This window comes from Rhinopithecus roxellana, chromosome 18 (genome assembly GCF_007565055.1).
Source record: "Rhinopithecus roxellana isolate Shanxi Qingling chromosome 18, ASM756505v1, whole genome shotgun sequence".
In the NCBI taxonomy this organism is placed as follows: Eukaryota; Metazoa; Chordata; class Mammalia; order Primates; family Cercopithecidae; genus Rhinopithecus; species Rhinopithecus roxellana.
The window spans coordinates 49365306-49389371 of NC_044566.1; the positions used below are offsets into that span (position 1 = coordinate 49365306).

At 40.5% G+C, this 24066-nt stretch overlaps 1 protein-coding gene and 1 long non-coding RNA gene across 7 annotated transcripts in view; one reads left to right on the forward strand and one right to left on the reverse strand.

Moving 5' to 3' along the window:
- The window catches only part of ENOX1 (ecto-NOX disulfide-thiol exchanger 1), a 587079-nt gene that overhangs the window by 510670 nt on the left and 52343 nt on the right, over positions 1-24066 (forward strand). For 4 of the 5 annotated variants that reach the window (XM_030922273.1, XM_030922275.1, XM_030922274.1 and 1 more), the window contains 2 exons: positions 9458-9565; positions 13574-13630. In XM_030922273.1, the coding sequence (XP_030778133.1) occupies positions 9458-9565; positions 13574-13630 (165 nt within the window). The remainder of the gene's footprint in view (positions 1-9457; positions 9566-13573; positions 13631-24066) is intronic. The other variant, XM_030922272.1, reaches the window with a different exon arrangement.
- The window catches only part of LOC115894587, a 176554-nt gene that overhangs the window by 66742 nt on the left and 85746 nt on the right, over positions 1-24066 (reverse strand). The gene's annotated exons all lie outside the window — the stretch shown is intronic.

The following is a 24066-nucleotide window of genomic DNA, read 5'->3' on the forward strand; positions in this document are numbered from 1 at the left end:
CACATTCAAGCAAAGGAAATGGTCTCTAAAATCTTGTCTGATGAAACAGTTCTCCCCAGCCCCCAGCCCAACAGGCCAAGGTCATGACTCTCCCCGTCTCAGGCACTGGCTGCCTGATAATTGTGTGCCTAGTGAAATTTAACACTCAGAGGATCCTTTTTTAAATATTTCCTCCTCTAAATTTAGACAACATTATTTTCATTAACTATCATAAAATGGAATGAATAATAATGGCCAAGAAAGAAATGCAGACTAAATTTTTTCTTCTTTTGAACTTCATGTATATTTATGCCAGTAAGAAAATAAAATAGTGTGATAAAAGGAAAAAATTGCAACTATCTATTCAATAGTTTTCTTTACCTACCAGTTTGAACTTTGATTCTTGATTATAGTTAACATATTGCTGTATATAAATAATTGTCCAGTAAATCATAAGTATCAATAAAATTAAATGCAAAGAGCACAATTTAGACAAGTATTGTGTCTCTGATGTAACATTTTCTTGATTTGTCTTTTGGTTTTAAAGCTAGCAATCTATAAAGAAAAATTTCCATTTTAAAAATACTGAAACATAAACATATTTCACATACGAACTAAAATTTTCACTTGCCAACTAAAAATGTTTCATTGTTTTAAATTTTAAACATAAAATTTCTCAGAGTGGTGTTGTGGGATGAACGGAAGTAGCTCAAGTTCTAGTTCATCGTCTTTGCAAAACTGTGCTGTCAATGTTTATTTTGAATCTAGTATAGAAATGCAGAATATATGTAGTGCTACAGGAGGCTGGAGACACAGTATCCAAAGCAAGCTCAAATTAGAACAAATGTGTGCAGCTAAGTCCACATGTGAGAGAGAGCTGGGGCAGACTGTATAAAGCTAGAAATTTTCCAAATCAGTTTCCACATAAAACGTTTGTTAAAAGGCAAGCAACAGAATATGCTAATTTGAAGATTACATACATATTATTAAATCTCAACAGTAATGGCAACAATTAGAATTTAGATCAGCAAGAGATTGCTGTGAGGAAGGACAGTTTTTCAATGATTTTGCTTAGAATTGCTGGTGCATAGTGATGATAGATGGATACACCTTTAGATTTATTATCGTTTTTACATTTTGTACAATTGTACCTGCTTAACTCCTATACCGAGGCAGGTAGCCTAGGCCCTGTCCTTGGTGCCCCACCACTTCCTGCAGACTTAGGCCCTCAAATCTGCATCTCAGATGGCTTCCTGTGTTTTCTCAACCTCTCTGTGCCTCTTGAGGTCCTGAAAAACCTCACTCCTCCCTTTGGAAAATTTTCATGGCTCAAAGATTCTTGGATTTTTTTCCTTTTCTCTGCAGCAGAGGAAATCCCACTGCATTCTAGGCCAGCCCTGGGGAACCTGGAAACATTTCAGCTCTAAGTCCTTGTTCTCTGGAGTTCCTCCATGCCCTCTCTTCCCCTAGAGAACACACAGCCTGTGCCCTCCCTTCAACCTTGCCCTGGGAGATACTGCTCGGATGTACGCACACAGTGTGCATCCTTCAGCTCGTGCCTTACTCATTCCACAGGAATCCTTGCCAGGTCAGGGGCAGCAGGGTCCTTCATGCCTCAGGCACCCCCATGAGAAGCCAGACCCTTGAAAACACTTACTTGAGCTTTCTCACTCCTCTCCATAGCTGTCCCAGGCTCCCAGAGTAATGATAGGCATGACCCCAGGGATCACTGCCTTGACCTCTCAGAGATCAACCCAGGCAGGCCTGCACCTGGGCTGTGCGGTCTGGCTGACATTAGGATCTTAACAGCAGGGTCAGGGAACAGGGCCATGCTCCCACCATCTCTCAGCTATAAATGAAGCCTGATCTCATCACGAACAAGAGATTGCCTTTCTGCCTAGCAATGAGAATGGCATTTAAAATTCAATATCAGAAAAGATATTGATGAGATTAAAGGCCTAGAGGAATTGATTTATGAGGAAAGACCCAAGGAATTAAATATGTATAGCCTAGTGTAATAGGATATTAGGCTCTGAACACAATTTCATTTCTATGATCCAGCGTTCCTGTTATCAGTCATCTGAATGGTGGAGTTCTCTCCAAGAGATGTTTCTCCCCCAGGGGTCACCATGCCTGAGGCAGAGAGGGGGGCACCAGGGTTAATACACCGGCCATAGGCTTGGATACCCTCATACCTCAGTGTAAATTGAGTGCAGTTTCATCCCCAGGTGGAAGCAGATGACATTTTAAACTAGAATAGATTTTGAGTAGTCTTACCAGCCCATGTAACAAGAAAATTCAAGCTAGTTCAATTCCTTTTTTCCCAAGGAGAAAAGTGAGCATTGTAGATACCAGGTGGTAAATGATTGTCCTTCCCCAGAGACAGGTTCTCTCCTTTGTCAGAAACCCTGTTAGATGTGTTTGCCTTTAGGCAAAGCTTTGCTCTTAGGTTGTGATAATGTTCACTTGATTTTTTACATCTCAAACTTTCTCTAACAATCAGGGATTAGCTCAGGATTCAGTGTCAGATGGAAAACAAGCATAGGTAGAACCTCATCAGTGGGACCTAAGGCTGACATTCCTAAAGAGTTCTGAAGTCAGTGAGAACCAAAACTTGATGGAGCAGTGGACGGTCTGGAGAGTCCTGGGGAGACATGAAGACACAGTAAGCTGTGGGGTGGTGGGATGTAACAGGATCCCACCAAGAGAAAGGGGATGAAGAGGTGGATACTTCCATCTACAGTAGGACAGGGATCTGGCAGAGCTGGTCACAGGTGGAGTTCAGATTGCAGGCTGAAATACTGGGAAAAATCAGGTTGGCAACAGGGTACAGAGGCAGGATGGGGTAGGACACTCTGAGGGTATCACCACGTAGAGCAAATTGTAAAAGGACTGCTGGGATGAGATCATCAGACACAGTCACACCCACCATCTCCTTTGGTGAGAATTCCCTTTGGAAACCTCTGGGCCTCATTTCCTTAGGTGATATTCTGCTAGCCTTAAAGGATTATCCCACTGAGTAGGACATCTGATTTATAGCAAAGTTATAGAGATGGAACAACAGTTATTAAAACTGAACCAAAAGAGTAAAAACACATTGAATTTAAATTGATAACATTCTGTGGGTTCAACTATTTCCAGACTATTATCGTGAATATTCAGTGGCTCATTTCCAATAAGTGGAACAAGTTGTGATTCAAGATGGATCCCCTGAGCTCATTTTCCTGACCCCTAAACTGATCCCCAGAAATCTGGATTCCTATGGAAACCACACCAGTTATAGCCACTATAAGAGTATTTTGTACTGTCCTGACTTAGTTATCCTGTACGTATAAGAATCTTTGTGGCCCAGCATCTAGAGGAGAGGCTACTTACTGCTGTTTCCTCTGTGTCCTTCACATTGCCCAGCCCAGGGCCATGCACACAGCAGGAGTTCAGTGTTAACTAAAGGAATGAATGGATAAATATTAGCAGATTGTTTTAGAACTAAACGAAGAGCCAAGCACAGGGGAAATCCTGAAACAGAAGAAGAAAAGAAATTGTGTGTGTGTGTGTGTGTGTGTGTGTGTGTGTGTGTGTGTTGGTGTCAGTCACTGTCTATATCTATCGACCTTGTGTTAGTTTACCTGACCCACCACCAACCTAAATTTAGGAAGGGTACTTCCTCTCTCCCACAGAAGTTCCCCTAACCCCACACTATCCTGCCAAAGATTCCTGAATTATCACAATCCTGTGAGTTTCAGCTTACAACGAGACGTGGCTGATGTGTTTCACATAGGGTATTTGCACTGTCATCTATGACTTTCATGGAACCAACCTTATATAATCTGTTACCGATATAAAAACTTCACCTTGGTAACAAAATTGTACAATTTAAGAAAAAAGACAAGGAAGGGATTATTGTTCTTAAAGGGACGTCAAATTTTACCACTCTGCTCACAGAAGTATACACAAAAGCATGTCTCTAACAAGCCTGGCTCCTACATGGAAATGATGACTGTTTAGATAGAAGTCGTTGCTAGGAGGATTTTACGTTTGGCATGTGCTGATTTCCATTCCAAATTCACAGCACAGTGTGATTGCCAGGCTAGAAACCACGGGTTGAGGGAGGAAAATTGAGTAGTGCAAGTGGTGGGTCTCTCAGACAGCATGACCTTGGATATCTGACTTAACCTCTGTGTGCCCATGATTCTCCAACCTGTAAAAATGGAAATGTGACCTCACTTATTCTAGGTCGCCAAATAACATTTGTAATGCTCTTTGATGATCCCATTAAATCAGTGGCCTGGAAATATCAAGATGTGTCAGGTACAGCATTTATTTACCTGCTTATGGTCTGCCCAAGTGTTTCCACTTGATTGGCATATGGATAATTGTCTAATTGGAACACACTCAATTGTAACCACCAAAGAATGTAATAGTGCATCTGTTTAACGCCACACTCTCAAATGTTAAATTAAAATTATGCTGCCATCAGCCAATCCAACCAAGAGACTCTTCTGATTAAGTTCTAGCTGCTTATGAACTTCCATAATTGAGGCACTTTAGTACTTAAAAATTCAAACTAGAAAGAATATTATAGACACTCATACATTTCAAGTGAAAAAGACCTGAAAGGCTGACTTAAATGATCTAGTTGTGAACTACCTCCCTGCTTTTATAGGACCTCTAGTCAAATGAGTGGCAGTTTTGAATCATCGTTGTTTTGAATACATAAATATTAGATTATGAGTTTATACCTTGAAAACAAAAGAGCGCATTAACTTTATAGAATGCAGAAAACAGTCTAGGAGTGTTGATTTTATTTTTCTGATAGTGGTGATTTTGTGCTTATTGTGGTGAAACTTGAAGAATAAATTACATAATTATAAATTCATTGATTAGAGTTCCTTAGCCTGTTGAGAAATATTTCTTTTCAGATTAAGAAGGATATCTGGAACTGCCAAGTAATGAATCAAAATGTCTTAAATGAAACTGCTCTTTTCCTCAAAAAGTTTTATATACCCCTGTGTTTAGAACAATACATTAGTAGTTTATCGTTCCTCAGGTGGTTTTCTGGGGGGTTGTTTTGTTGTTTTGGTGGGTTTTTTTGTTGTTGTTGTTATTGCTGGATCATGGTTTAATCCCATAGAAGTGGGGAAACAAGAGCAAACATTCATTTATCCCTTCATGTATTCATTCAGCACCTATTATATATTTGAGGTAACCTAATCATTGACCTTAATATTGGTGAATGTAGTCTGGTTGGGGAGACAGATATGAAATATGGTATACCGTATTAAGTGCTTTGGGAGCAAGAAGGTAGATAAACAAGAAGGTTGCTTCAGTGATCAGAAAACATTTTTATGGAGGAAGAACCCAAGGCTACCGCATTTCATAGTGTAGGTTCTGCCCTGGACAAGAGCAGCAGGCCAAAGGGGTAAGTGGGAATGAAATCAAGCCTCAAAGCCAGTGCCCAACCATCTGCCTGGTGAGGGATTGTGTCTGCCTAGAGAGGATGGGGCTCTTTTCAATTTTACAAAGGCATCATCTGAGTTGATCTTGGGCCAAAAGCAGCATTTGAGGTGGTGCTTAAGGAATGAGTAGGAATCAGCCAGACAGAATTCTGAGTGGGAAACTTACCATAAGTCATGGAAGCAACAGGCATGTCTGGGGAAGGATGAGTTTAGTGGTTTAGATTGTTATCTATAGGGGTTAGAGAATTTACAGTACTTTTAATCATGGGAGCACTTTAATTCATGGGAAGTCAACTCTCTCAGGAGTGTCGGGTAAATGGCAGGGAGAACAGGAAGAACCCAGAGAAGAGGAGATGGTAGCCTTCACTACGACAGCAAGGATGCGATGGAGAAAAGGTCAAGGAACCGGCAAAGAGGGTGTGAGAGTGATGAAAGGGCCAGCGTTGACTTCAAGGTTTTAACTCTGGATACCAGGGGAAGAGGTTTAGACTGATTGGGGTGGGAAGGGTAGGTGTGCTAATGGGCACAGTTGGAAACACAGGAAGTGAAGGGTCTGGTAGGTGGTAAGAAAGAGGCAGAGGCTGTAAAGGCAGTCTTGTGAAGCACCAGCACATTCGATATGTAGTTAAAGCCATGGGCGTGACTAGGATCCCCTGGAGAGAGCATGTAGTGAGAAGAAAAGAACCTGGAATACTAGTTGGCAATTAGCAAGGCACTGGTGACTGTAGTGAGAACAGTTTGAGTACAGTACTAGGGATTAAAGTCACATTATAGTAGAATGAAGATTAAATAAGCATTTCAGGATACAGTGGTTTTCATCCCCAGTTACACATTAGAATAATTACCTGTGAAGGTGTTTTAAAAATGATCAGTGCCTGGGTCCCACCTCTCAATATTCTGAGTTAATTGGTCTTCTGTCAAGCCCAGAAATATTTTTTTGAAAATCTTCCCAGATAATATTAATGCAGAGTCAGAATTGAAAACCACTGCTCTTGACTATTTTAAGAATTATAAATAAACCCCCATAGCCAGCAAGCATATAAGATGCTTAAAATCACAGGGAATCAAAGAAGTACAAAATTTTTCAAAGATGAAGAATCCTGGTGTTCTATTAAACTGGCAACAATTATAAAGCTAAACAATGCTTTTAGTGTTATTATTCAGTGGAGCATAGCAGCTCTTACACACCACTGACAGGCAGGTAGACTGGCATAACCATCCCAGAGAGCAGCTTTGCCAGATTCACTCTTTGACCTAAGAGTTCTACCACTGGATACGCATCCCAGTGAAATCCTCCCATAGGGCCATAAGGGAACTTGCACTAGCATGGTCCACTGCAGGCTTGTATACAGTGGGAAGAGTTGGGGTAATCTGAATGGCCTTCACTGTGAGAGTGGGTTGGGTAAAACTGGGTGGATGTACCCCATCAGAAGCATGGATTAGATACATAAAACAGTAACGTGTATACCTGTGTAACAAACCTGCACGTTCTGCACATATATCCCAGAACTTAAAGTATAATAAAAATAATAATAAATCAAGCTCAGTAAAATCTCAAGGGAATTTCAAAGTTTCCTTATGTATAGCACATTTTGGGAATAAAAAGGGAAAATCCATTAGGTTTTTTTAATAAATTCATTTATTAAAAAAATAGCAACATGGATGGATCTTAAAAACATAATGCTAATTTAAAACATAGTAAACAATAGGAAACATAATATCACATAAAAATACATACAAAACAATGACAATATATGTTCTGGAAAAACACATTGAAATAAAAATCTAGATACCATGTCATTGAAGTGATTGCCTACACATAAGAAGAAAAGGAAGCACTGATGAGAGGGAAGACATAACATTTAAAAAGTGTGAATCCAAGAAGGGATGAGATAAGAGGGAGACTAAAAGAAGAGTGGTCAAGGGAAAGGTGTGTGTCTGTGTGTATTTTAAGAGAAGGAAGAGTTGTGAGTGTGTGGATGAAATGAAGATTCCAATGCACTTCTCCCTCTTATTTATTCACAATATTGGTAATAGCTGAGAGATGTGTCCAAGTAGTATTCCTTTCTTTGTTCTTCCCCAATCTGAAATTCATTTGATTTTTTCTCATTACTAAACCAGTGTGTGTTTGTTACAGATATATCAGAAAATTGACAAGCAAAACAGAAAGATCCATGAACCCACCCACCTAGAGACAGCGTCTAGATCCTTTCCTACGAATATGCTGCAAAGTTAAATTTGTAACCTGAATGTATTTTTTGCTGAGCAGTGCTTTTTGAGCTTCTGTGTCATTAGAAGACATTTGTGCAACTTCATTTTAAAGGGCTGCATAATGTCTGATGATACAGATACACCATTATTAATGTCCACCTCCCTTCTTCTGGACATCAGTTATATTTGGTTTTGCCACCTCAAGCGCTGCAGTAAGCAAACATAAGCTACCTACCTTTGAAGACAACTTCCTATCTTTCATTTGGCTCATTTTTCAAAAGAGATTTAAGGATTGGATTTGAAATTGTCTCACAAAGTAAAATCCACTCAGCATTACCCAAGTCAGGGCACCAGTTCCCTTTGGAACTGTTCTGGGGCCAGTCAGGAATGTGAATGAAGGAACAGAGCCATTCCCCACTGTCTGGACACAATATAGGTACTTGTCACTATGCCAAAGTGCAATATGGGCTCCTTGGTTTCTGTACTTTAATCAATGATGCACAATTAAATCCCATAAATTGTTAAGTGAGAGAATGTGGAATGTGTACATTACCTCACATGTGATTGATTATTTCATGAGCAGGTGGTGAAATAGGACGCACTGAGCTTTTAGAAAATTGCAAGAAATCACTGTTTATGCTACAGGACCAAAGTAGGTTCTTACAGCAGTCAACAGAACAAGCAAGCCCAAGGGAAAGCGCAGTGTGTTTTTCTGAGTATTTCCTACCCTGCAAAATTCCCCCAAACCAGTAGTTTTGGAGATTTAATTTAATCCTTCCAGTTGGTAGGTTTAAGCCTGAGAAATCCAGTGCCAGTGTTTCTCCAGGCTTTGATGGTTAGGAACTGGCCAGGCAGCTCTGCAGCCAGCTTGTCAAGGCCCTGAAGATGTAGCCTGGCTGTTGGAGACAGGTCTCTTCATGGCAGGAATCCACTGACATTTCCAGATCATTAGTACAGCAGTTGTTATGTACGGTAGCAGAAGAAATGCACTTCTGTCTTTTCCAACTAGTCCTTTGTTGTCAAGAAGCTTTGAATAGTCAGAGCTGTTTCCAGGGTCTGGTTTGAAGCTCTTGAATGTATTCTCCGGCCTATGTATATATTAACACATCACTAGGTCCCAAAGAATTCGCACTGCGCAGCACTGTGCTTTTGGCAGACAAGGAAAAGCCTTCACATGAGTTACAGTTGATAGGGCAAGGGAAGCTCAGGGCTTACAAAAATCCCTTCAGTGGCCCTGCTTAAAAATAGCAGTGTAGGCCATAGCTTAGTGTTTTGACAGTTTATACCAGCAGTTTTCTCGGCTGATTTATTGATTGCAGTTTGGACTTCAGTCCTGCTGATCTAATAAAACATCACCGTCATAACAGAGAAAGCAAAGGGATCTTTTGTGGTCCCAGCCACTTGGCAAAGTAGCTTTATAGAGTTTCTGTAAAGCTAGCTTTACTGCAATATGTAAAATGAAGCAACACTGGACAAGTTGACTATATTATAATTTTTTCGTCTGTCGATGTAATGTATTAGCACTATTCTGTATATTTTTACAAATAGGCATTTGCTCAAAGGAATATAATGATTCCTTCACAAATATGAAAATGAGTTTTGTGCATCAGTATCACAAACAACCTAACAGTGTGTCAAAACTGCAATGCCCCTGATACTTAGTGTGGAAATACACAAGGTCAACTGAGGTCTGAATTAAGCTTCAAGACATGTAAACATCTTCTGCTGACAATTCTGAATGGATATTGTGGATATTTTTTAATCACCTGGCCTTCGACCCTACTTATGCTAAATATCCTTTAATTTCACAGCAATTGCTAACTATCCAGGAGGAGTTAAACAACAAAAAGTCAGAACTGGAACAAGCGAAGGAAGAGCAGTCCCATACGCAAGCATTATTAAAAGTCCTGCAGGAACAAGTAAGTGAATGAAACAGCTCCGATTTATGAATCAGTCCAAACACCCCAATGCCTGCCTGCCCTTGCGTCACCCGTGCAAACGTTTACGAAGGTAATCTGCAGTACAATTAGCCTGAAATCTCCTAGCAGCTTTGCTGTGCGGAATTTATAACCTCATTTCCAGCATCGCTTTCCTCACTCCTGTACCTGTTTAGATTGCCCAGGCCTGCCAGTGTTGTGTGAAAGTTTCTTCCAGAAGACAAACAAATTTTGATAAAGTTTCAAAATACTGGCAATGAGGTATGTTTCAAAGTAAGCAGCTGGTTTCCTCTTAAGTCTAACAGTGAGGAAAATGAATTTAACATAACCCATGAGACTCCTGCAGACACATAAACAAGGACTGATTCAGAGCAACATTTAAAAACTATCCTCCTTGTGCCTCAGGGTACTTATCTAACCGTGGTGAGCAACAGACCTTTTATATGAAGTTTGTAAATCTGATCATTTCCTTGTGGCTTTCTTTGATACAAAAGTGTGGCGTGACATTGATAAGTGGATTGGAAAGTATTGTCTTACAGCAGTGTAAGATGGAGTACGTGGCACGCAGCAGAGTGAAATCTAAGCCCACTATCTACATGAGAGGAACCAGGAGAGCTCTTGAAATGCCTTCCTATTTCTGGCCTTCACTTGCTGCCAACAATGTATGAATGGCAATTTGAAGGAAAAAAATTGCATACAGTAACCCCAACCCCCTGTGGGTAATCAAATGAGATTGTTTTAAATTTTTCACTGGCACATCAAGGTTATTTATTGTATAAATAACCTTACACTGTATATATAACTTCAAAGGTGACATTTGAGAAAATATAAAGTCAGCTCTATGTCACTTTGTGAGTGATTTTTGATTTTTTTTTTAATGGTTTGGGGTCCAGAAATATCTTTTTAGTTATTTTCTCCTAAAGGTATGATTGATTTGTGAGAGAAAAGTACAGATATTAGTTTATAAACCTTTATAGCTTTGGAAGAAAATGCTTTATAAAACTAATAATTATCTTCATGTGATGAATATAGATTCAGTAACTTGTGCTGAGGCTGACTCTGTATGATTTCAGATATAAGAGATTGAAGTGAAAAATCTAGTTGACTGAATTCACAATGACCTGCAGTTGAGGAGACCTGAAATCACTGTCCTTTCCACTGTTATATTATGAAAAAACTCCCAGCAAAGTGGAACTGAGTTGGTCCAAATTTGCTCCAAATCAACCGACACAGCTCTGAGCTTTTGTTGTTTTCTGCTCTCTCACCCTGATTTTTTTTCTTTTAGAGAGCTTTGACCGGAGTGGGGAGGGGTGAATTTCTCTTTTTCTCTAAATGACTCAAATCCTTCATCTTGAAGTCCAAACCCTAGTCATAAAAATAGATTCTGAGTTTTGCAGAAAGTATTGATACATCTTGTTATGGCATGCATTTTTAAAAAGAAGAGCACACACAGGTATGGGTGACACATCACACTTCACTCTCCATTATTTAAAAAACAGAGAACATGAAGAAGATTCGAAACAGCTAAAATCAGTAAAGACCTAGAAAATACAATTGAGAAGGAAGAATTTCAAGTCTGAAGTATTAATTAAAATGGGATCACTCTTTCCAAGCAAAGATACCAAGAATCTTTAAGCCTGAGACACCAAATGTATTTGGGTGCTGGTGCCATTACCAAGCTGTTTGTCCAAGAGGCCCTCACCTGCTACCCCTTGGTGGTTCTTGCAGAAGGGGCCATGCAGTGTACAGGTTCTTTCCATGCCTCTGCACCCACACACAGATGTGCACTGAGGACACCTCTCACCTCCACTGACCACTGCCTTTGAGGCTTTCTTTGGATTTGTGTAGAGTAACTCCACGTGTAAACAGTTTCAGTGCCCACATAGATGTGGCCTAAACAAATGGACACATGCAGGGAAAGGTACACCCTTCTCTGCAGACTTGGAATGTTGCTATTCACACAATTGCCTCGTGCTGGGAATCCTGACAAGCAAGGACAGATCCTGAGGGCAGACCTTTCCCACCCTCAGGCCCCAGCCCCTCCAGGGAAGGCCAGGCTACCCGCTAAGCTCTCAGTCTTCCCATTTGTGAAGATGCAGCTTTTCTGGGTCCCTCCAGGCCCCACTGACTCCTGCCTTTCATCTCCTTTACAATGAGGATAGCTTCCTACCTCTGGAGCTTGTTCACAAACCTCAGTTTCATCAGACAAGATGTTCAGCCCTACCTGGGGGAGAGTAGCAGCTAAAGGAGAGAAGAAGAGGGGGCAGAGAGGAGAACAAAGCAGCAGCTGTCCTGGAGCTGCAGCTGGAGGAAGGAGAGGGGCGGGCTGCAGCGGGGAGGGGTTTCTTCCATGGTTCTGGCAACAGAGCACAGCAGAGTGAACAATGCCAGGAGACAGGGAGTGAGGGGAGAGTAAACAGCAGAAAAAGCAAGGGCAGAGTTAGAAGACATCATGGAATGGGAAGAATGGAGTTTATTTAAAAGGGAGGAGAGCAACTGGCACATAATGTTGGTAAACACGTGAAGGTGGAACAGACATTCATAAAATAGTCCTTTACTTCTGCTGAAAAAGAACAAGACCTTCTGAGCTAACCCCACTCAAACTCATGGGAGCACAAGCTACAGGACCTAAGGTGGGATGAGCAGAGGGGTTGATGAAGAGGAAGATGAGGGCTACCTCAATAAGAAACACTCAGCTAGGAAAAGAGCGAGGGGGTTTTTAAAAAGTCCTTTTGTGTCCTGTGATAATAGATAGTATTCCTATCACTGTGGCACACCTCTGCCTTGTCATATATGCCATACATCGCCCATGCTCCCCTGTGTCTGTCATTGTGTAGAAACATCAATGATGTTGCCCTAAAGAACAGTGGGCAGACTGTCTTCTTAATTGGGAGTGATACAGAAATGAGTCAAAGAGGCTTTGGTCCATAATCAACTACCCGATCCTCAGTGTCTTCATGTTACCATTCCTTTGGCAAAACCCCTCCTTTGGCATGGAGTGGGTAGGGTTTTTTTGCTGGGAGTTTAATACTGGCCTTAAAAAACTGAAGCAGCTTTCATTTTAATACGCACAAGTAGCCAGAAGGAACCAATGTTCTGAATCAAACACATTGGTAGTATATGTGCATTGATTTTCTTTCAAATCTTGTTTTTTTTCCTACCATGAATACTTTGTATTAGGCATAAAAAGGATAATAGAGGAGATGCTGCTTCGTAAATCAGGAAAAAATACTGGCAAAACAGTTTCAAGACATCTCACCCTCTTCCTTTGCTGTCTGATTCTAAATGTCTGTTTTGAGTCAGGATAGGATAAAATGACAATTAAAGGTTTCCTGAAATCTCCTGATAACTGATTACTCCTAAGCCTCTGAGAAAAAGAAGTGTTTTCAAATGTTCACTGTTAAAAATCTCATTTGAGAAATATCGTTTCTTCTAATGCTTCCGTGGCCAAGGAGATGTCATCCAAACTCTTTCTCTACCGAAGAAGCAACCGTCTTTAGTCCTCCAGAGATGTCAGTCGTTCGAATATATTCTCAAGGAGGACATGTCTAACACAGTAGCATGTTAAAAGCAGCTGAAAATGTATCATTCACGAATAATCATTAATATGACATCATTTTGCTGGTGGCAACTTGCAAACACTGCAGGGTTTAAATTAATAGCAATCCAACTAGGAAATGAAATCATTTATTATTCTTAAGAACCGATTTTATACATTTTATGCCTATGGAACTGCTTTCTAATCTTATTATTTAAAAAATAATGACCAAGACCCATTTATTCTTGTGCCAGGCATCAAACTTCATGAAATATTGGTCTCAAATTGGCTCCAATAAGGCTCATTAAAAATATGTGCTCCATCTGTTTTACCTTGTTGGAAGTTTTACAAAGTACAACCTCAGATAAATCAGTTAACAAGATGATGTACTTAAGAGATTTGCTTGCTTATTCATTTTTTTGTTTTGTGTTGTTTTTCCTTAAAATTTGCAGTTAAAAGGTACCAAGGAATTGGTCGAGACCAATGGCCACAGCCATGAGGATTCAAATGTAGGTACCACAAACCTGGTATTTGTTCTTCTTGCTTGATGTTGAACACATGGGGATGTGGCACTTTATCTACCACATAAAGGAAATCAGAAGCTCTGCCTCTCAGCAGCTCAAGCTTAATATATAGGGTTTGGCAAGAAAATGTGATTGACAGGCACTGCTATTGTTAGCCTGGTTTATCAAATGTCAATTTAGAAGTATATGAGTTAATCCCCACCATCGAAAATTCTAATCTCAGTGAGTCTGTTTGAGCTCTTTGTATTTCCAAAACTGTAACTAATGATATACTGGGAGGGAAATGGAAAGAGACCCGACAGGGTAATCAGTTGAGCATTGCATGTATATTCATTAAGTTTGCCTGCCAGCGAAGGTGGTACCTAAATGACTGACATGCTGAAAAGGTCTCAGAGCAAACGCCTTCTCTCAGAATAGCCCTTGAAATGTATTCCTTCTCTGTTCCTCACCCAGAACAGTAGCACAGTGCATCCATCTTCTTGATGACAGAGAATAATGTGTGATGGTACAAGATCCCAGTTACCCCATGACTTCCTTTCTTAGTGTTCCTTGAATATCCAATTGTCAAAAAGTAAACAAGTATTCTTTTTGCCTTGAAAGTTCTTTAGTCTCAGATGGAATATTACACTATGTAGATCATTGCTTCTCCATATGTTTGATGATTTTGTCTTTTTTAAATCTCTCTGATATCTGTATGTATTTGATTATCCTCATCAAAGAAAATGCTTACTAAGCAGTTCTTTTCACAGAACACAGAATTAGACATGATAATGAATGCCTGATTACACTAGAGCCAGGAGAAATTATATATTTCTTGTTCACTCTTATTTTAATTATATACAACAGAGAGCCTAATATTCAGAGTATCAAAAAAAATCCCACTTAATCATTATTGTTCCTACCCAGCAGATACTTAACATATGATGTTTATTGAGGACTTACGTGTTCATAGTGCTCTGCTAAGTTCAGGGGAACAGAAATGGGGGTTACAAAGAAATATAAGACTAGTTGTCTGCCCTCGGGGAACTTATAACTGAGTTAAGGAATTAAGAAACACATGACAATATACAGGACATGGTAAGTATACAGGAAGTTGAGGCAGCTATGATATGATGTAGTTTGAAATCCAGACGTCACTGCTTATTACATGTTTTAGGCTGACAAGTTACTTAACCTCTCTGAGCATCCTTTTTCTCACTTGCAAAAAGAATGGCAAAGCCTATCTCAAAAACATGTCATAATGTAATGAGCTAAGGCCTGGGAAGACCTTAAGGTGTTACCAGTATGGTTTTTTTGTTTGTTTGTTTTTTAATTTAAGTTCTAGGGTACATGTGCACAACATGCAGGTTTGTTACATATGTATACATGCGCCATGCTGGTGTGCTGCACCCATAAACTCATCATTTACATTAGGTACATCTCCTAATGCTATCCCTCCCCACTACCCGCTCCCCACAATAGGACCCGGTGTGTGATGCTCCCCTTCCTGTGTCCAAGTGATCTCATTGTTCAGTTCCCACCTATGAGTGAGAACATGCAGTATTGGGTTTTCTGTTCTTGTGATAGTTTTCTGAGAATGATGGTTTCCAGCTGCATCCATGTCCCTACAAAGGACACAAACTCATCCTTTCTTATGGCTGCATAGTATTCCATGGTGTATATGTGCCACATTTTCTTAATCCAGTCTGTCACTGATGGACATTTGGGTTGATTCCAAGTCTTTGCTATTGTGAATAGTGCCACAATAAACGTATGTGTGCATGTGTCTTTATAGCAGCATGACTTATGATTCTTTGGGTATATCCCCAGTAATGGCATGGCTGAGTCAAATGGTATTTCCAGTTCTAGATCCTTGAGGAATTGCCACACTGTGTTCCACAATGGTGGAACTAGTTTACAGTCCCACCAACAGTGTAAAAGTGTTCCTATTTCTCCATATCCTCTCCAGTACCTGTTGTTTCCTGATTTTTTTTTATCACATAGTTCTTTTATTTATTTATTTTATTATATTTTAAGTTCTAGGGTACATGTGCACAATGTGCAGGTTTGTTACATATATATACATGTGCCATGTTGGTGTGCTGCACCCATTAACTCGTCATTTTATTTATTTATTTATTTTTTTTTTATTGTTATACTTTAAGTTCAAGGGTACATGTGCATAACATGCAGGTTAGTTACATATGTATACTTGTGCCATGTTGGTGTGCTGCACCCATCAACTCGTCAGCACCCATCAACTCGACAGCACCCATCAACTCGTCATTTACATCAGGTATAACTCCCAATGCAATCCCTCCCCCCTCCCCCCTCCCCATGATAGGCCCCAGTGTGTGATGTTCCCCTTCCCGAGTCCAAGTGATCTCATTGTTCAGTTCCCACCTATGAGTGAGAACATGCAGTTTTTGGTTTTCTGTTCTTGTGACAGTTTGCTGAGAATGATGGTTTCCAGCTGCATCCATGTCCCTAAAAAGGACACAAACTCATCCTTTTTTATGGCTGCATAGTATTCCATGGTGTATATGTGCCACATTTTCTTAATCCAGTCTGTCACTGATGGACATTTGGGTTGATTCCAAGTCTTTGCTATTGTGAATAGTGCCGCAATAAACATACGTGTGCATGTGTCTTTATAGCAGCATGATTTATAATCCTCTGGGTATATACCCAGCAATGGGATGGCTGGGTCATATGGTACTTCTAGTTCTAGATCCTTGAGGAATCGCCATACTGCTTTCCATAATGGTTGAACTAGTTTACAATCCCACCAACAGTGTAAAAGTGTTCCTATTTCTCCACATCCTTTCCAGCACCTGTTGTTTCCTGACTTTTTAATGGTTGCCTTTCTAACTGGTGTGAGATGGTATCTCATTGTGGTTTTGATTTGCATTTCCCTGATGGCCAGTGATGATGAGCATTTTTTCATGTGTCTGTTGGCTGTATGAATGTCTTCTTTTGAGAAATGTCTGTTCATATCCTTTGCCCACTTTTGGATGGGGTTGTTTTTTTCTTGTAAATTTGTTTGAGTTCTTTGTAGGTTCTGGATATTAGCCCTTTATCAGATGAGTAGATTGCAAAAATTTTCTCCCATTCTGTAGGTTGCCTGTTCACTCTGATGGTAGTTTCTTTTGCTGTGCAGAAGCTCTTCAGCTTAATTAGATCCCATTTGTCAATTTTGGATTTTGTTGCCATTACTTTTGGTGTTTTAGACATGAAGTCTTTGGCCATGCCTATGTCCTGAATGGTATTCTCTAGGTTTTCTTCTAGGGTTTTTATGGTTTTAGGTCTAACATTGAAGCCTCTAATCCATCTTGAATTAATTTTCGTATAAGGAGTAAGGAAAGGATCCAGTTTCAGCTTTCTACTTATGGCTAGCCAATTTTCCCAGCACCATTTATTAAATAGGGAATCCTTTCCCCATTTCTTGTTTTTCTCAGGTTTGTCAAAGATCAGATGGCTGTAGATGTGTGGTATTATTTCTGAGGGCTCTGTACTGTTCCATTGCTCTATATCTCTGTTTTGGTACCAGTACCATGCTGTTTTGGTTACTGTAGCCTTGTAGTATAGTTTGAAGTCAGGTACTGTGATGCCTCCAGCTTTGTTCTTTTGGCTTAGGATTGTCTTGGCAATGCGGGGCCTTTTTTGGTTCCATATGAACTTTAAAGCAGTTTTTTCCAATTCTATGAAGAAAGTCATTGATAGCCTGATGGGGATGGCATTGAATCTATAAATTACCTTGGGCGGTATGGCCATTTTCACAATATTGATTCTTCCTATTCATGAGCATGGTATGTTCTTCCATTTGTTTGTGTCCTCTTTTATTTCACTGAGCAGTGCTTTGTAGTTCTCCTTTAAGAGGTCCTTTACATCCCTTGTAAGTTGGATTCCTAGGTATTTGATTCTCTTTGAAGCTATTGTGAATGGGAGTTCATTCATGATTTGGCTATTTGTCTGTTACTGGTGTATAAGAATGCTTGTGATTTTTGCACATTGATTTTGTATCCTGAGACTTTGCTGAAATTGCTTATCAGCTTAAGGAGATTTTGGGCTGAGATAGTGGGGTTTTCTAAATATACAATCATGTCATCTGCAAACAGGGACAATTTGACTTCTTTTCCTAACTGAATACCCTTGATTTCTTTCTCTTGCCTGATTGCCCTAGCCAGAACTTCCAACATTATTTTGAACAGGAGTGGTGAGAGAGGGCATCTCTGTCTTGTGCCAGTTTTCAAAGGGAATGCTTCCAGTTTTTGCCCATTCAGTATGATACTGGCTGTGGGTCTGTCATAAATAGCTCTTATTATTTTGAGATACGTTCCATCAATACCAAATTTATTGAGTTTTTAGCATGAAGGGCTGTTGAATTTTGTCAAAGGCCTTTTCTGCATCTATTGAGATAATCATGTGGTTTTTGTCTTTGGTACTGTTTATATGCTGAATTACATTTATTGATTTGAGTATGTTGAACCAGCCTTGCATCCCAGGGATGAAGCCCACTGGATCATGGTGGATAAGCTTTTTGATGTGCTGCTGGATTCGGTTTGCCAGTATTTTATTGAGGATTTTTGCATGGATGTTCATCAGGGATATTGGTCTAAAATTCTCTTTTTTTGTTGTTGTATCTCTGTCAGGCTTTGGTATCAGGATGATGTTGGCCTCGTAAAATGAGTTAGGGAGGATTCCCTCTTTTTCTATTGATTGGAATAGTTTCAGAAGGAATGGTACCAACTCCTCCTTGTACCTCTGGTAGAATTCGGCTGTGAATCCGTCTGGTCCTGGACTTTTTTTGGTTGGTAGGCTATTAATTATTGCCTCAATTTCAGAGCCTGCTATTGGTCTATTCAGGGATTCAACTTCTTCCTGGTTTAGTCTTGGGAGAGTGTAAATTTCCAGGAAATTATCCATTTCTTCTAGGTTATCCAGTATACTTGCGTAGAGATGTTTATAGTATTCTCTGATGGTAGTTTGTATTTCTGTGGGGTCGGTGGTGATATCCTCTTTATCATTTTTTATTGCATCCATTTGATTCTTCTCTCTTTTCTTATTAGTCTTGCTAGTAGTCTATCAATTTTGTTGATCTTTTCAAAAAACCAGCTCCTGGATTCATTGATTTTTGGGAGGGTTTTTTGTGTCTCTGTCTCCTTCAGTTCTGCTCTGATCTGAATTATTTCTTGCCTTCTGCTAGCTTTTGAATGTGTTTGCTCTTGCTTCTCTAGTTTTTAATTGTGATGATAGGGTGTCAATTTTAGATCTTTCCTGCTTTCTCTTGTGGGCATTTAGTGCTATAAATTTCCCTCTACACACTGCTTTAAATGTGTCCCAGAGATTCTGGTATGTTGTATCTTTGTTCTCATTGGTTTCAAAGAACATCTTTATTTCTGCCTTCATTTCGTTATGTACCCAGTAGTCATTCAGGAGCAGGTTGTTCAGTTTCCATGTAGTTGAGCGGTTTTGATTGAGTTTCTTAGTCCTGAGTTCTAGTTTGATTGCACTGTGGTCTGAGAGACAGTTTGTTATAATTTCTGTTCTTTTACATTTGCCGAGGAGTGCTTTACTTCCAACTATGTAGTCAATTTTGGAATAAGTGCAACATGGTGCTGAGAAGAATGTATATTCTGTTGATTTGGGGTGGAGAGTTCTGTAGATGTGTATTAGGTCTGCTTGGTGCAGAGTTGAGTTCAATTCCTGGATATCCTTGTTAACTTTCTGTCTCGTTGATCTGTCTAATGTTGACAGTGGGGTGTTAAAGTCTCCCATTATTATTGTATGGGAGTCTAAGTCTCCTTCTAAGTCTCTAACGACTTGCTTTATGAATCTGGGTGCTCCTGTATTGGGTGCATATAACTATTAGCTCTTCCTGATGAATTGATCCCTTTACCATTATGTAATCCCTTGTCTCTTTTGATCTTTGATGGTTTAAAGTCTGTTTTATCAGAGACTAAGATTGCAATCCCTGCTTTTTTTGTTTTCCATTTGCTTAGTAGATCTTCCTCCATCCCTTTATTTTGAGCCTATGTGTGTCTCTGCATGTGAGATGGGTCTCCTGAATAAAGCAAACTGATGGGTCTTGACTCTTTATCCAGTTTTCCAGTCTGTGTCTTTTAATTGGACCATTTAGTCTATTTACATTTAAGGTTAATATTGTTATGTGTGAACTTGATCCTGTCATTATGATATTAGCTGGTTATTTTGCTCACTAGTTGATACAGTTTCTTCCTAGCATCGATGGACTTTACATTTTGACATGTTTTTGCAATGGCTGGTACCGGTTGTTCCTTTTCATGTTCAGTGCTTCCTTCAAGATCTCTTGTAGGGCAGGCCTGGTGGTGACAAAATCTCTAAGCATTTGCTTGTCTGTAAAGGATTTTATTTCCCTTTCACTTATGAAACTTAGTTTGACTGGATAGGAAATTCTGGGTTGAAAATTCTTTTCTTTAAGAATGTTGAATATTGGCCCCCACTCTCTTCTGGCTTGGAGAATTTCTGCCAAGAGATCTGCTGTTAGTCTGATGGGCTTCCCTTTATGTGTAACCCGACCTTTCTCTCTGGCTGCCCTTAACATTTTTTCCTTCATTTCAACTTCGGTGAATCTGACAACTATGTGTCTTGGAGTTGCTCTTCTCGAGGAGTATCTTTGTGGCATTCTCTGTGTTTCCTGAATTTGGATGTTGGCCGGCCTTACTAGGTTGGGGAAGTTCTCCTGGATGATATCCTGCAGAGTGTTTTCCAACTTGGTTCCATTTTCCCCATCACTTTCAGGCACACCAATCAGATGTAGATTTGGTCTTTTCACATAATCCCATACTTCTTGGAGGCTTTGTTCATTTCTTTTTACTCCACACTTCTCTTCTCACTTCATTTCATTCATTTGATCTTCAATCACTGATACTCTTTCTTCCAGTTGATTGAGTCAGTTCCTGAAGCTTGTGCATTTGTCACGAATTTCTCGTGTTATGGTTTTCATCTCTGTCAGTTCTTTTGAGGTCTTCTCTGCATTGATTATTCTAGTTATCCATTCATCCATTCTTTTTTCAAGGTTTTTAGTTTCTTTGCGCTGGTTATGTAGTTCCTCCTTTAGCTCTGAGAAGTTTGATCGACTGAAGCCTTCTTCTCTCAACTTGTCAAAGTCATTCTCCATCCAGCTTTGTTCCGTTGCTGGTGATGAGCTGCATTCCTTTGGAGGGGAAGATGCACTCTGATTTTTTGAATTTCCAGTTTTTCTGCACTGCTTTTTCCCCATCTTTGTGGTTTTGTCCTCCTTTGGTCTTTGATGGTGACATACTGATGGGGTTTTGATGTGGGTGTCCTTTCTGTTTGTTAGTTTTCCTTCTAACAGTCAGGACCCTCAGCTGTAGGTCTGTTGGAGTTTCCTTGAGGTCCACTCCAGACACTGTTTGCCTGGGTATCAGCAGCGGTGTCTGCAGAAGATAGAATATTGCTGCACAGCGAGTGTTGCTATCTGATTCTTGCTCTGGAAGCTTCGTCTCAGGGGTGTACCCTGCCATGTGAGGTGTCGGTCTGCACCTAGTGGGGGATGTCTCCCAGTTAGGCTACTCAGGGGTCAGGGACCCACTTGAGCAGGCAGTCTGTCCGTTCTCAGATCTCAACCTCCATGCTAGGAGATCCACTGCTCTCTTCAAAGCTATCAGACAGGGGTATTTACCTCTGCTGAGGTTTCTGCTGCTTTTTGTTTAGCTAAGCCCTGTCCCCAGAGGAGGAGTCTACAGAGGCAGGCCGGCCTCCTTGAGCTGTGGTGAGCTCCACCCAATTCAAGCTTCCCTGTGGCTTTGTTTACCCACTTAAGCCTCAGCAATGGCGGGCACCCCTCCCACAGCCTCGCTGTTGCCTTGCAGTTAGCTCTCAGACTGCTGTGCTAGCAATGAGGGAGGCTCTGTGGGCATGGGACCCTCTGGGCCAGCTGTGGGCTATAATCTCCTGGTGTGCTGTTTGCTAAGACCCTTGGTAAAGCTCAGTATTAGGGTGGGAGTTACCCGATTTTCCAGGTGTTGTGTGTCTAGATTCCCTTGGCTTCAGCTAGGGATTCCCTTTCCCCTTGTGCTACCCAGGTGAGGCGATGCCTCACCCTGCTTCAGCTCTGGCTGATCGGGCTGCACCAGCTGACCAGCACCAATTGTCCAGCACTCCCCACTGAGATGAACCTGGTACCTCAGTTGAAAATGCAGATATCACCCGTCTTCTGTGTCACTCACGCCGGGAGCTGGAGGCTGGAGCTGTTCTTATTTGGCCATCTTGGGCACGCCCCCCAGTATAGTTTCTTTGTGCTAGATAATCAAGAAAGGTTTCCTGGATCTGTGGGACTTGGATTTGGTTTTGGGGAGTGAATAGGATTGAGAAAGTGGAAAGCCAGAGGATGGAGCCATTCATATAGAGCTCCCCATAGGCAATATTGTGAGATACGGTTTATCTTCCCACTCTGATATTCATGACCCCCATCCTTACCCTAAAACCCTTCTTCAGCACCCTGTCTTCCAGGGACACATGGCTGCCACATTCTCAACCAAAACCTTCATATCCACTCCACACAGGGCCAGCCCCTCTGTGGCTTCCAGGGAAGCTGCTGTCTGTTCCAATAAGCCAAAGTGGCAGTGGGCCTCAATTTCCTAGTTTGTAAAATGGGAATAGCTCCTACCTTGCCTTCCTTAAGGCTTATTGTGAAAAACAAATGAGATAATATATGTGGAAGCACTTGTAATTGTGAGTTTCTATCTAAGATGTTTTGATTATAAATTGATCTGCTGATTGAATTAGATGATACATGTAAAGACAGGCCTAACACAATATCTAGCCCGTAGGCCCCTTTTGAAAAATTTTAAAGGTCTTTTGTTATTCAATGGAAAAAGTAAAATGAGATAATCTTTGAGGTCTTTGTCCCTTCTACAGGAAAGTTTTCAGCTTTTTCAGATACCTGTCTAGAGTCTATGACGTAGGCTTTGTAATCAACTCAAAGCAATGACTGTTGAGAGATGGGGTTCTGGCCCAGTAGGAGGGAAGAGCAGCACCTTGACCTGGGGGTGGGGGAGATATTTGTGAAGTAACAGAGCCTGACCATCCTTGCCAGTCACTGCACATGGCCACCTCCCTCCCTAGGAAGAGGGCTGGGCTCATCTTTACAATCACTGCCTGTTTTATAAGGGGTTTCCCAGTTGGTGGATTACTCACTCATCCTCTTTTCTGTCTGACCTTTTCTCCTTTTGGCAGTTTCCCCAATACCTCCACAGGGTATGTGAAAGAAAAGAAATAATCATCAATTATTTTGCCCTCACATTAGGAGCACTGGCAACATATTTTGCAAATTTGTTCTTAAATGTCTGAAATGAAGTCTAGTCTCATCTGAAGTTGCCACCAGCCTTGTGGTGGTTCAAAGAGATGAGGCCTTCAAACCTGACTGAGAGGGTTTGAATCCACTTTGATCACTGAGTAGATGTGACTGAGGCAAGTTATTTCTGAACTTCACCTTCCTCATTTGTGTGTTAAATGAAACCATGTACATTAACACCGAGCCTAGAGTACATACTCAACAAGTATTAATTCTCTCTTCATGCATCAATAGTATTTAATATAGGCTGGGTGTGGAGGCTCATGTCTGTATTCCCAGCACTTTGGGAGGCCGAGGTGGTGGGGAATCTCTTGAGCCTAGGAGTTCAAGACCAGACTGGGCAACATGACGCACCTGTAGTACCAGCTACTTGGGAGGCTGAAGCAGGAGCATCCCTTGAGCCCAGGAGGCAGAGGTTGCAGTGAGCTGAGCTCACACCACTGCACTCCAACCTGGGTGACAGAGCGAGATCCTGTCTCAAAAACAAACAAAAAAAAGTATTTAATATAGCAGACAAGACTTTTGGCAGGATGAATTTTAAGGCACAAAGCAAGGTTTAAAGCCTCTGGCCCAAAGGCTATTGACTGAGACAAATAAATTACTTTTCATTATAATTATTTATATCGGGGGCAGGAATTTTATGCATTATCATTTATTAATAACAATTATACAGTGGACTGGTGCCAACTTAGCTGAGTGTTCTTGTGAGAGCTGACAATTGTTTTTTTAAAACCAGTATGTTTTATTATAAAAGTAAAAAACAAAAGTATGTTTGGAGGTTGCAAATTATAGAAAGAATACAGGGGTAAGGAAAAAATATCTTGGTATCTCATTACTCAGAGATAACCATTAACACTTTAGTTTAGTTTTTCCAGTCATATATATGACCAGAGGGAAAAACCCATAAATAAATGAATAAATAAATACTATCCTCTTGTCTTCAGTTTTGTACCTTTTTGATTTTTCATTATATCATAAATATTTTTCTTGTCACCAAATGTTCCTCAAAGACATGATTTTTAATGGCTGTATAATGTAGATATGAAATAACTGAACCACACGCCTGTGTGTCAGGCATTTAACT